This window comes from Sturnira hondurensis, unplaced genomic scaffold, assembly GCF_014824575.4.
Source record: "Sturnira hondurensis isolate 20B ecotype Veracruz unplaced genomic scaffold, ASM1482457v3 Scaffold0021143, whole genome shotgun sequence".
Lineage (NCBI taxonomy): Eukaryota > Metazoa > Chordata > Mammalia > Chiroptera > Phyllostomidae > Sturnira > Sturnira hondurensis.
This window is the reverse complement of record NW_028093774.1, coordinates 21,963,306-21,975,499: the sequence shown is the minus strand read 5'-3', so window position 1 is coordinate 21,975,499 and position 12,194 is coordinate 21,963,306. Positions and strand designations below refer to the sequence as shown.

Sequence of the window (12,194 nt, the reverse complement as noted above, 5' to 3'; positions counted from 1 at the left end):
ACTGTTAACTTTTTAACAGAAGCTTAATTGTATGTTACAAGCTAGACAAACTTGCCTCATCTCCAAACCAGTTTCCCTGTTGCTTTTAGTAAAAATACTATTGTCACTTACCATGAGAACCTCTGAGGACAATGGAAACGATGAGATATAAAGCTAAGACCTTCCTGATACAATAGTAGCAGGTACTTTGATTTTCTTAAACTTTCCTTTTCAGCAAAAGATACCAACCGTATCTTATCTGGAAATGCAGAACAATTCACAACCCACAACAGCGAAGAAAATATGAGAAACTCTACATTTTAGTACCAAAGGCAGTTGGTGTGGGTGGGGCCCAGTAGAGGCATCACTCCGGAGTTTTTCAGTCCGACTCCTCAAACCCCAGCTTTAATTTCCATTTGCCCGTCGACCAGGGGCTTCTGAGCCTCTCTGAGCCAGTATCTGGCTATAAAACACGGCACTACTACCAGTCTTCCAGTGGGGTGGTGAGAACCAGTTACTAACTACGGAGAGCTCCTAGCCCAGTGCCTGCCATATAACAGAAATCCTGAATATTCTCTTATCTCTCTAATTCCCAGGTAAGTCAAACCAGCAGAGTCAAACCCGAGAGACATGTAAGGATCCCCCTGGGCCCCATTATTTAGGAGACCACTTAGTTCTCAGCCACAAGCTGAAATCTTTGGTCACAGTTCTCAGATATGCTCAACCACGGTCTCCTCCATCTGTGTATGAGCAAGTTTTTTTTTGAACCAGAGTTATTAGGACATGCCCTAACTGGGTAGCTGAGTTGGTTAGAGCATTGTCCCGATATGCCAAGGTTGTGGAGTCTGATCCCTGGTCAGGGCACATTTAAGAATCAATCAATGAATGCATGAATAAGTAGAACGAATCGATGTTTCTCTCCCTAAAATCAATTAAAACAAACCTTTATGCAGCATCTCCCTAAAAGGGGGGTTAGGTGATCTGTGCTGTCAGATGTCAGGATGGTGGGTACTCCTGGTGGGAGAAGGTACCATGAGTTCTTGGGATACAGTTATGTTGTCTTTTCACCTGGGTGCTGGTTGGGTATAGGTTTGGTTTCAGGACATTCATCAAGTTGACATGTGTATGCAAGGCAGTTCAGTGGGTGAGCCTTTGTTTTCATCCTGTATCTAGCTGTTTTTCACCTGCTATTTAGTTCAGGCCAGAGCTGGACATGTAAAGCAAGAGAACCTTTTGCTACTGACACTGGGCTCCCTCCCTTTCCTGTTGGTCTGGCTAGTGTAAGGAAGGAAGTTCACAACACTGTTCTGCATCATCCCTGCAGCCAGCAGACTCGCAGGCTCAGGGGTGCCCCTGCACAGCAACAGGACAAACAGCCGGGTCTAAAACGAGACACACCATATACATCACTCCTCCCCACGACCCTCCCCACCCTGCCCTGCTTACCCAAGAAGGAGAGAAGAACCAAGGGGACTAGGAACAGGAAAGAGAAGGGAAGGGACAAAGACCAGAGTCTCAATAGCCACAAGAATGATGACACAGTCGAGGACAGACACAGGAACTGAACAGACAAAGCAGGGCAGGGGACTGACATAAAATGGCAGAAAATTTTCCCAGGGTCTCCACTGGTCCCTAGTAACAGCCTCTCCTACTGTGCGAGAGGATTCCCCAGGGACTGTGACCCCACAGCTGCCAGAGTGAAAACCTGAGAGCACAAGTTGCTAGGCAGCTGCTACCGCTGCACCACACAGCACCCAACACGGGCTGCCCTCCTGGGGACCAGGCCGGCAGGGCTCAGCCTGTGCAGCGGCTCTGAACACCCCTCCCCACCATCACCAGGTCTCAGCCTCCGTGGGAAGCTCAGCCAGTGCAAGAAAACAGTGGGGTCAGTGAGCACGTGTGAAGCCCTCTAGCCGCGAGAAGGAGCCCTCCAACCAGCCATCAGTTTGAACATACTCTTAAGGAATATCCGCAAGGTTCCTGGTCCAAGTCAGCAAACTGAGCTGGGGCATGCTATCCACCCAAAGCTGGGGAAAAAAGAGCCTGTTGGCATGAGGTCAAAACCCCATGATGATGGTTTTGTGGTCTTTGGCTGTGTTTTTAAACTTCTTGTTAGAGTAATAACCTGAGGAGTTTACCAGTAAAATATGACCACAGTCCTAGAAGTACGCCTCACTTGGCTTCTGCTTTGAAAGCCACCAGCTACTCTCCCTCACCTAGGAGGAGGGAGCAAGACTTGCGAATGGAGTGAAAGGAGAGTCGGTACAGCGCGTGTTCAGCAGGAAGATTCCTTTATAACGGTGGGTTTGATGACACTCAGTACTAGAGGGGGGCCTCGGTCGGGGCCACAGGAGGAGGGGAGCAGGTCTGAGGACCAACACGTTCCAGGGCTGATGTCACACGGACACCCACACAGGGCGTGACTGTCAAGTACCTCCCTGAAGCTCCGCCCACCCACCCCACTACCAGTTCCATCAAGAGCTATGCTGCTATTTAATTCTTCGTTTTTGGCCATTGAAGATAAAATCCACCACGATGACAGGATTTCAGCACAAGAGTCTCTTTCCAGTCACGATAGATGTGGATGTCCCAGCTCTTAGTGAGAAACAAAAGTCCATTTGACTTCCTCTTGCAAGGACCAGAGAGAATTTTTTTCTTAGTGATCTGCTGTAATATTTATATATACTAAAAAAAAAAAAAAAAAAAAAACCAAAACAACTAACAGTCCATTCTGTGCTCTGTTTCCCTGGAAGATTTCGCATGATCGCCCCTCCAATAGCAAGAGGGGTCATGTGTCTGGGAACAAAGAATTAAGACACTTCAAAATAAGCAATAAAAATCCTAGTGCAACACTCAGAAGCGGATGACGGGCCTGAGCGGGCAGGAGGGAGCAGGTGCTCTGTTCAGGAGCAGGGCGGGGCCTCTGGGAAAGCTGAGTGGGTACGGGACAGAAGCAGCAAGCAGGGGAGGCCCACTTCCTCCCAGGCTCTCCCTAGGTACGAGCGTGTCCCATTGCCCGCACTTAAACTTCTCAAGGCTGAGGACCCTATCCCTCACCCTCCACCCACTTCGGTGACCTGCACGCCAAGTTGAGTGGTCTCTGAAACAGGCTGAGGCCAAGGATTGGGACCCACTCTGGAGGGACCAGGCAGACCCCTTTCAGGGTATTCCAAGCTGGCACCTGGGAAACTCACTTCCTCAGGCAACCAAGAGGCATGAAGGGAAAAGGCAAGGAAAGGAGAGGCTTCGAAGGCTTGGGAGGGAAGAAAAGGTGACCAGCAACACAGCGGCTTTGTACCTGGCTCGGTTTTACGGGGAGGACCGGCTGCCACTGTCCCCTGACCCCTGTGCTGGGGACAGACCGCAGTAAGTCTCTGCTGCCAGCAACAGCCTGAACATACTCCATATCTTTTCATCTGTCTATATGGGTATACATTTTTATTTATTATTTTTAACTGAAATAATGCAACAGATTTTATAAGCTGCTCGGGCCCCTGCCCTGAAGGGTTTATGCCTTTGGGCCTGCCACCAGGCGCACTCTGGCTGCCACCTGTCCTGCCCCACGCCACGGGAAAGGCCCCGGGATGCACAGAGGGGCTACACACCACGACCGGTGACTGGGAGGAGGGCCTACCTCAGCGGGACTTCTGTTTCTAACCCTGAGAACCTAAGGAGTTGTGAAGGACTTGGAGAGGGAGCTAGGGTTAAAGGTCGCCGGGCTTTTTATTGCAGTTGAAGCAGACTCGGACAGGATGGTCCCAGCCTCGGGAAGGAACAGCCCGGCGGTCATGGGAGCACTCATCACAGAAGCCCTGTCCGCAGGCCCGGCAGTGGTGCTTGGAGAGCTTGATGCTGAACTCCTTCCGGCAGTTGTGGCAGTGCAGAATCTCGTGGTCGGGCACCCAGTACGCCGGCCTGGCCGCATCCTTGACCAGACCTGTGGCAGGGAGGGAACCGTGATGGGTGGGACACACGGCGCCCACCCCCCCAAGTCCCACTGTGTAGTCAGGCATCTCCGGACCCTCCGCTTGCTCGCTATCCAACTGCACCCAGAACCACCTACAGACATTTGCAACAGACAGATGCCTGGTCTCCCTCGTGCCACCCAGGCCAAAATCTTCGGGGCTGGGACGCAGACACGCTGCATGCCTGTCAAGCTCTCCAGGGGACCCTAAGGTGCAGCTGCATTAAGAACCACTGGAGTAACGACAAGAAGTTGGACTGTGGAGTCAGGACACGTCTTCATTCAAACCCCATTTCCATCGAGCACCAGCCAGTCAGCAGCTGCACGGGGTTACAGAGGTTCTCCTGGATGCCCCGGCTTGCTCATCTTTAATAGCCCACCTTCAAGAGCTGTTATGGGGATTACAAGAAATAATGTGTCTAACGCACTGGCCTGGGACCCGACAGCAGGTGAGCACTTGGGGAGCACGGCCTGCAGACTCTCTGCGCCGAGGGCAGACCCTGCCTCACCCAGTTACCTATGAGTGCAGATGCAACCTGAACTTCAAGCCTGGGCAAATCCATCTCTTCCTGTGCCCTGGAGTCAAAAGCTCATTATGTGAGTCACAGGAATTAAATCTGCAGTAATTTTGATTACCACCTGCCTAGGAGTCCTTGGTCTCTTCACTTCAAAGGGTCGACTTACCCCAGGCCCCGACAACCCTGCCTAAGCCCTCCACACACTGGTGGGTTTCTCTTCCCATCTTGGTTACAAGTGCCCCTCACAACCAAAACTGAGTGGCTAACTTAAATCTAAATGAGTAATAATAGTTTGGCTGGTGTGGCAGATTAAACACGGCCACATATTTGCTGACACTCCTGTCCCCTCTCTCAAATCTAGGCCGGCTCTGTGCCTACAGAAGACTATAGTAGTGCCAGTCCCCAGGCCCAGGCCTTAGAAGAGACTGGCAGCTTCTACTCGTCTCTTGGAATATTAGCTCTTAGAGCTCTGAGCCACCAGGTAAAGAAGTTCAGCAACACCAAAGAAACCACACGAAAAGGCCTGGCGAATATGTGGAGAGAGAGGGAGGGCCTGCTGAGCTCAGCCTTCCAGGTGCCTCTGCCAAGGCCCAGCATGTAAGTTAGGCCGGCTTGGACCCTCAGGACCAGCCCAGCTGCCGTATTGGAATATCGGGTAGTAACTGCCACTAGAAGCAGAATTACCTTCCAGACTTAAAGTTGTGAGACATGGTAAAAATGGGGGTTGTCTGAAGCCTTACTGTTTTCAGATAGTCTGTTACGCAGCAACCAGTGGTATGAGAGAATGGCCTCCAGATATAACACGAAACCACTAGGCATTCTGCAGAAGCAATTATCAATCCATTTTCAGTCAAATGCCTGCTGTCCAACTCAACCAGCTCCACCAGCCTTTGACGGAACGACAACCTGGGACACTCTGAAACCTTTCATCCCATGGACACCGCGCTCAGGCCCACCTAGCGGTATGTCGATGGCTGTCACCACAGCTCCCAGAGTGTTCTGCACAGCCTCGCCCACCTTCCGAGCGATCAGCGTCCCGCCTTCATCATCCGCCTGAGCCTCAGTAACATCTGTAGACAATGACACAGGAAAAGCCGTCAGCTCGTAGCCACGTCCCAAATGGAAAACGCAGAGGGCAACAGCGGAGCACTCCTAGAGTCTTCTTCCAGGGTCCCACTGTGCTGTCCTGTGGTGGTCGCAAACCTGGGCTCTGGGTCAGGTCAGCCCAGATTCTACAACTGGGTGATGTTGTCAGTCCTTTACCTCAGCCTTCCTCTAAAGTAAACCAGAAGGGTTCCAGGAGCATGACCTAGAACCTTCTCCATGAAGAAAACTCAGTCTAAGCCATGTGTGGTGAACACAGGAAAGGAGTGGCTTCCCCGCCCTCCCCCCTCCCAAGGACTAGCACCCCCAGGACTCAGAGAAAGACCGGGCAAGACCAAGGGGCAAATGCTCTCAGAAGAGTGATGCAGTTAGGGCTTTTGGGGGTCCAGTTCCCAACAGCCAGTGCCCCAGAGAGAGAATCCCCACTCCACCCTCACAGCACCCAGGCCCCACGTTACCTAACTGGACATTCCTGGCTTCGTAGCAGTTGTCACACACCCTCACGGGCACAGGGCCCCAGCCCCGCTCAGGCACTGGCCGGGTCTTGGATGAACAGCCGTCACAGAAGCCCTCCCCACAGGCCCGGCAGTGATGCTTGGTGTCGTTATCTTTAAAGGACGCAGCACACTTGCTGCAGTTCTGTTCCACGCCCAAAACAAACAGAGGCAGGTAGGATTTGTGTCTGCTCAGCTGAGAACGTTACCGAAACCCACGGGGGGACCCCAGGCCCATCCTGAATGGTCCTAATGCGGGGACCCTAAAACCTCCAGCCTTGTGGAATGCTCCCATCAAAGCACGGCTGTGGTGATCATTTTCTTCCAAGAAGAGCCTGGAAAGGCCCTCAAATCATTTGGCTGAGTCACAGGGTTCTCAGAAGAGCTAACTGTAGCCAGAAGGAAAATGAGACTTTGTTTTTTAATGGCTTCTCAAAAGAACCTCTGGGAAGCTGGTGACGAACGAGTTCCCTGTCACAGTGTTTGGGCCATAGCTGGGTGCTCCTTTGCTGTGGGTGCTACAAAGGTTTATGAATCAAGCCAAGGATGACCCTAAATGATCTCTAATGGTCCCTTTCCTCCAGATTCTGTACCTGTGGCCTTACACATCTGATCAATAATGATTGGCCCTTGCAGGTAACAAAACTAAAATCCACTACAAAAAAAAATACTTGCAGGATAACACAATGGGAAATCAGCAGGCGAAGAGGACACCAACTGCCTTCAAGTAACCCCTTTTCCAGTACTGTGGGAGCTCCCCTGCCAGGGCAGGAAATTCCACACCTCCCCCCCAGAACAAGCTCAGGACAGCGTGGAGTGGCTGAGGGAACAGGGCCGCGCCAGGGATGCGGTGCGTCCTGCCACACATACCAGAATCTGGGAGTTGGGCCTCCAGTAGGCCGGGGCTATCTGGTCTGTCAGCCAGGATGTCACAGCCTTGGTGGGCCCCAGGCTGAGCTCAGACACCGACTGGGCCATGAAGTTCACCCCATCCAAGAGGCGCTGGGCAGCATTGTTGTTGTCCTTCAGAAATCCATCGGTCTGAAATGAGAATGCAGGCTCCCATCACGCTCTGAGTGCAGGGAGTCAGAGGAAAAAGGGAGAGGGGTCTTGGGTGAGTCGCACACTAGTCACAGCCAACTCAGAACCACAGAGCCCTGGCAAAGAAAAATGGGGACAGACCAGGAATCCCTCTGGCTTCTAGGCAACACCACACCAACAAGTCATTACTCTCTGACTTATTCTCTTTAAGGTGACCATAATGCTTGGTGCACAGCTTTTCAATTCAGAACTTACTCTGCCCATAAGCAAGCTAAACAAGGTCTGTCCAGAGGTATCCAGCCATGTAATATGAAAAACAGAGACATTAATTGAAGAAGATACAAGATACAAGAAACATGTACACAGGATAATGACACATCAGTCCCCTTCAAAGCAGGAACCCTGGGACATCACATAGTTCTCCCAAGCACCACCAGCTGCCCTGTCGTATTTTCCTGAATCTTGATGGTCTGAAATCTTGCTACTTTCAAAGATGAATTGAGTTTTTGGAAAAGCCAGAAGTCGCAGGGTGAGTTCTCTGGGCGATTTGACATTTTGCCAAAAAACTGCATGAGACATGATACATGAGTGGGCACGCTGTCATGATGAAGCTGCCAATCACAAGTTGCCCATGGCTGTAGGCCTTCTAAATTATCTGAACAGTTTCCATGGAGGAATGTTGAGGCTTAACACAAAATGTGATGCAGATCCGTTGCTCTACTTGCTCAGTCATTTTGAATGCACCAGCCACACAGTGTGCATGCTCACTCAACAGCGTCTACTGCCCCCACTGACTAGTACAGTGAAGTCATCATTGTTCATGCATGTGCATTCCAGTCCACTCTCCTTGGCTGCCAGGGTACATCAATGTCATGCAAACCATTATTATCTTAACAATGGCTGGACTTTTTCTGGACAGACCTCGTACAATCCAGGAGGTACTCATGTAAAAATGGCACCTCCTGCAGGAAGCCCCCTCCCCCGCGCTGGGTTAGAAGCCCTTCCTCTCAGTTCCTCTAATACCTGTACATCTCCAGGACTCTTATTTCCACGGTAAGTGAAATATCTGTTTATAGGCTTGACATATGAGACTGAAAACTCTTAGAAAATAATAACCTTTTTCATTTTTGTATTTTTACCAAGTACTTAGTTCAATTCTGAGCACACGATAGTCAACAACTTATGTTGAAATAACAAATAAATGAGTGAATGAATGAACAGAAAGGGAGAAGCATGTATTTTCCTAATTCCAAGGACTATGAGGAGTACAGCTTAAAGGTAAACTATAGTATTACTGTTTTCTTGGACTATAAACTATCTCGCCACAGAGAAGTTAAGTTACAAGAAAGAACTAATGCGCCCTGGCTGGTATGGCTCAGTGGATTGAGCACCGGCCTGCGAACCAAAGGATCGAGGTTCGATTCCCAGTCGGGGCATATGCCTGGGTTGCAGGCCAGTTCAATAGGCAACCATACAGTGATGTTTCTCTCCCTCTCTCCTTCCTTTCCCCTCTAAATATAAATAAATAAAATCTTAAAAAAAAAAAGAAAAAGAAAGAACTAATGCCAATCAAAAAACAAAAGACAGCCCTGGCTGGTGTGGCTCAGTGGACTGAGCACTGGCCTGTGAACCAAAGGGTCACAGGTGCAACTCCCAGTCAGGGCACATGGCTGGCCTGAGGGCCAGGTCCCGGGTAGGGGGCACTCGAGAGGCAACCCCACCTGATGCTTCTCTCCCTCTCTTTCTCTTCTCCCTCCTTACCCCTCTCTCCAAAAATAAATAAATAAATAATTTAAAAATAAATAAAGACAGTAATAAAACCCTTGGTAAGAAAATTATACTAGAGTGAGGCCACATTAAATCGGCAGAACAGAATGGCCTGGGCCAACCTGTCAATGGGGTCAGCTCCAGAAGCGAGACTACACTGCAGGAACAAATCTCAGTGGGGGCTGGAGGCCGGTAAGAGGAGGAACGAAACAGTGAGGAAACCGTCAGTTTTGTGGCACCCAAAGGATCCGGGAAAGCTCCAAGCTGGGTCTCCAGATAGGCCTTTCAGGCTGACCAGTGGCTTTAGGAATCACCCAGCAAGGGGAACATTACCAAGTAAAATACATCCCCTACAGAAAACTGCTCAGCTTTTTTCCACAACAAAAAAAGATTTTGGATGTGTTGTGATTTATGGGTAATTCCAAGTGTGTCTTGTGGTTTAATGCAGGATGAAAGCAGAATATCAATGCCTAGTCAACAGATTTGCTTTTCCAAGCTCTTGAATTCAAGTCAAATTAAAAACCTATAGTAATAGTTTTTACATTAGTAAAGATCTATAGTAATCCCACTTCTCAGAGTATATGCCAAGAAAATTTCCAAAACAAAGAAATGCCTTTCTCGCCTAAAGATGGTCACTATAGCATTTTCTTGAATAAAAGAACCTCAAAAAAACATTGTGAACGTTTAAAAAGAAAATGGGGAATCAAACTATAACACTAGATAGAATGTTACACACTGATAACGAATGAGAATCATGAAAAGTGGAAGCAACGTGGAAATGAAATTATGGTAGGAGGAAAAGGAAGATAAATGGCACGTGAATTATAACTACATCTGTATAAACATATGCATATGGAAAATGAGTGACAAGACTATGAAAAAATGAAGTTTTATTTGCTAAAGCAATGTGACTATAGATCAAATTTTCATTTATTTAAAATTGTGCTTCTAACATTTATGCAGAAAGGAATGAAAATAACAACCTAAAACAAGAAAGGCTCTCCAGATCACGCATTTCTAAGCCACCAACATATGAAATTCACAGTTAACCTTAATTCTAAACAAGTTCCGCTTTCCCACACACATGAATAACTGAACGATGCAGGAGAAAGAAGGATAAATAAAGCTGCTCTTACTCCAGGCCACACATGCACAATCTCTGTCCGCACCACCGTATCCACAGGATCTTGGTTCCCAAACCAGTATTGCCGGCTACGATAGACCACGCCGCAGTTAGGACATTCGATCACATACCTACAAGGAATGCAAATAGATACTATTACCCAGCTAGGTGCCTGGGGAGACGAACACACCAAACAACCCTTAGCTATGTCGTTTAAACTCACCCGGACCAGGCATACTTTGCAAGACCCATCCAGGGGGAGTCGGTGGAAGCAGACGTCTTGGGCACTACGCTGACTTCCTTGCCTCTCTCATAGCAGGCCTGCAACATGGAGCACTCTGCCAGCTTCTTCCCTGCACACCAGCCCCACGGCCTCTCCACGTCCCGGTGCAGCCCCCACGCCCCGCACACCACACCAGCTAAGGGTTTACTGACCCTAATTGGAGCCCATCACAAGAAAGGTCATTTCTGTAAAGAAGCCAGTACCCCGAATGGTCATGAATGGAAAGTATACCCATCCCGGGCCCCACCACTGAGCTGTAAACTATACACCTGGCCCAGACCGAAGAAATCAAGACTGGATTGCTGAGGAGCACTTCCATTCTTAAGGAGAACAAAGAATCAATAGACAGAACCCCTGCACAAAAGTTCAAGAGAACAAGTTTAAGAGAAGGAGGGGGAAATAAGCTTAAAAAATCCCCTCTAAAAACTATGAGGCCCCAGAAACAAAGGCATGTGAGTCCCTTTGGTCAGAACTGGGGAGAAGTTCAGAGATACTCAATTTGAATGTCAGATACTTTGAGATGCAGCAAAGGTGCCCCAAGCCAGTCTTCCCAAAAGGAGGGCATGACCAGCAAGCCAGCCACTGAAGCAGGGGGAAGCTGGGAGGACTCACCTTGCAGGTGTAAACTCGGTTGTCATACTGGTGAGAGTAACTGCAGCGGCTCTTGGCTTCGTGAGGTACTCCTTCCTTCCCATGATTCATGCTGTTCTTACATCCAGCCCTGAGTGAAGCCCAAAAGCTGACAATGAAGCAGCCAAAGAAGCCAAGCGACTAATGCAGAAGATTCTGACCCTGAGCCAGACACTCTCATTTAAGTAGGCCCCAGACATGGAGCACAGAGGGCCGTCTGTCTCAGAAACCCACGCACCTCTCTTGTGCTTGCAATAGACATCACCACAAAGGCAGAGCAATTATTACTCGTGTATGAGGAGAAAAAGAGAAGGAAGGAAATGGTTCCTGGAAAAACCAGCTGGCCCCTCCGCAGGCCTAGAGGAACCAGAAGATAATCAGCTTGACAAGAGACTTATCCTGAATGGCTCTCAGGGAATTAAAAAATCCAAACAGCCCTGGACGGGTGGCTCTCTGGTTGGAGTGTCGTCCTGTGTTATCTTTCCAAAACATTCCTCAGTTTCTCCCTACCCCAGACTGTAGAATCCAAGACCCAAGTCCTTTCTACAAGTTCAGAGCCCAGCAGGCGGCCTACAAGGTTTGAGGCAAAAAGGCTATTCACCACATTCACCAAGAAGACTGAGGTGTCTCCTCCTATAGATGGGCAAATGTGGAGGACCCGGACAGTGGTCCTAATGTGAGCAAGGACAATACACTGGTGAGGGGGTGGAAGGGTGAGGAGTGACTGTCTGTACAACATGGAAACTGCATCCGACTGTGACACTCTGCATTTAAATCCCCTGGGCTTCATCTGACAAGTCATCAAACTGTGATTTAAGAACCATCAACAGCTCAAATTAACCCAGTGATTCTCAAAGTGTGGTCCCCAACCAGCAACATCAGCACCACCTGAAAACTTACCAGAAATGCAAGTCCTCAGGCCCAACATCAGACCTACTAAATCAACCTGTGGGGGCAAGGCCCAAGAGTCTGCTTGAACGCGTCCCCCAGTTTTTCCTGAAGCACACTACACTTGGGGGTCACTGCTCTGCTCCCCAGACCAGCGTCACAGGCATCACTCAGAAGCTCAGAAATGCAGAGTCTCACCCAGACCCGCTGATCTAGAATCTGGATTTTAACAAAACCACAAAGCGATGCGCACACATATTGAAGTTTGAGAAACTTCAAGTTTGCTGCTCTAATGCAATGTCCTCAACTCAGGTTCACATCAGAATAATCTCAGAGCCTTTTAAATACACCAATACCAATGCCCCACCCCAGATCCATTAAATCAGCCTCCCTGGGGGTTGGG

General features: G+C 49.2%; 1 protein-coding gene across 2 annotated transcripts in view; it reads right to left on the bottom strand.

The window, feature by feature from the left end:
• Window positions 1-2,253: 2,253 nt before the first annotated feature.
• ZFYVE1 (zinc finger FYVE-type containing 1) overlaps window positions 2,254-12,194 on the bottom strand; it is a 50,173-nt gene continuing 40,232 nt past the window's right edge. For both annotated transcript variants that reach the window (XM_037031133.1, XM_037031134.1), the window contains exons 6-12: window positions 10,886-10,994; window positions 10,214-10,311; window positions 10,004-10,121; window positions 6,930-7,100; window positions 6,024-6,204; window positions 5,418-5,531; window positions 2,254-3,916 (exon numbers count right to left, since the gene is read on the bottom strand). In XM_037031133.1, coding sequence (XP_036887028.1) covers window positions 3,684-3,916; window positions 5,418-5,531; window positions 6,024-6,204; window positions 6,930-7,100; window positions 10,004-10,121; window positions 10,214-10,311; window positions 10,886-10,994 — 1,024 coding nt within the window. In that variant the 3' untranslated portion in view covers window positions 2,254-3,683. The remainder of the gene's footprint in view (window positions 3,917-5,417; window positions 5,532-6,023; window positions 6,205-6,929; window positions 7,101-10,003; window positions 10,122-10,213; window positions 10,312-10,885; window positions 10,995-12,194) is intronic.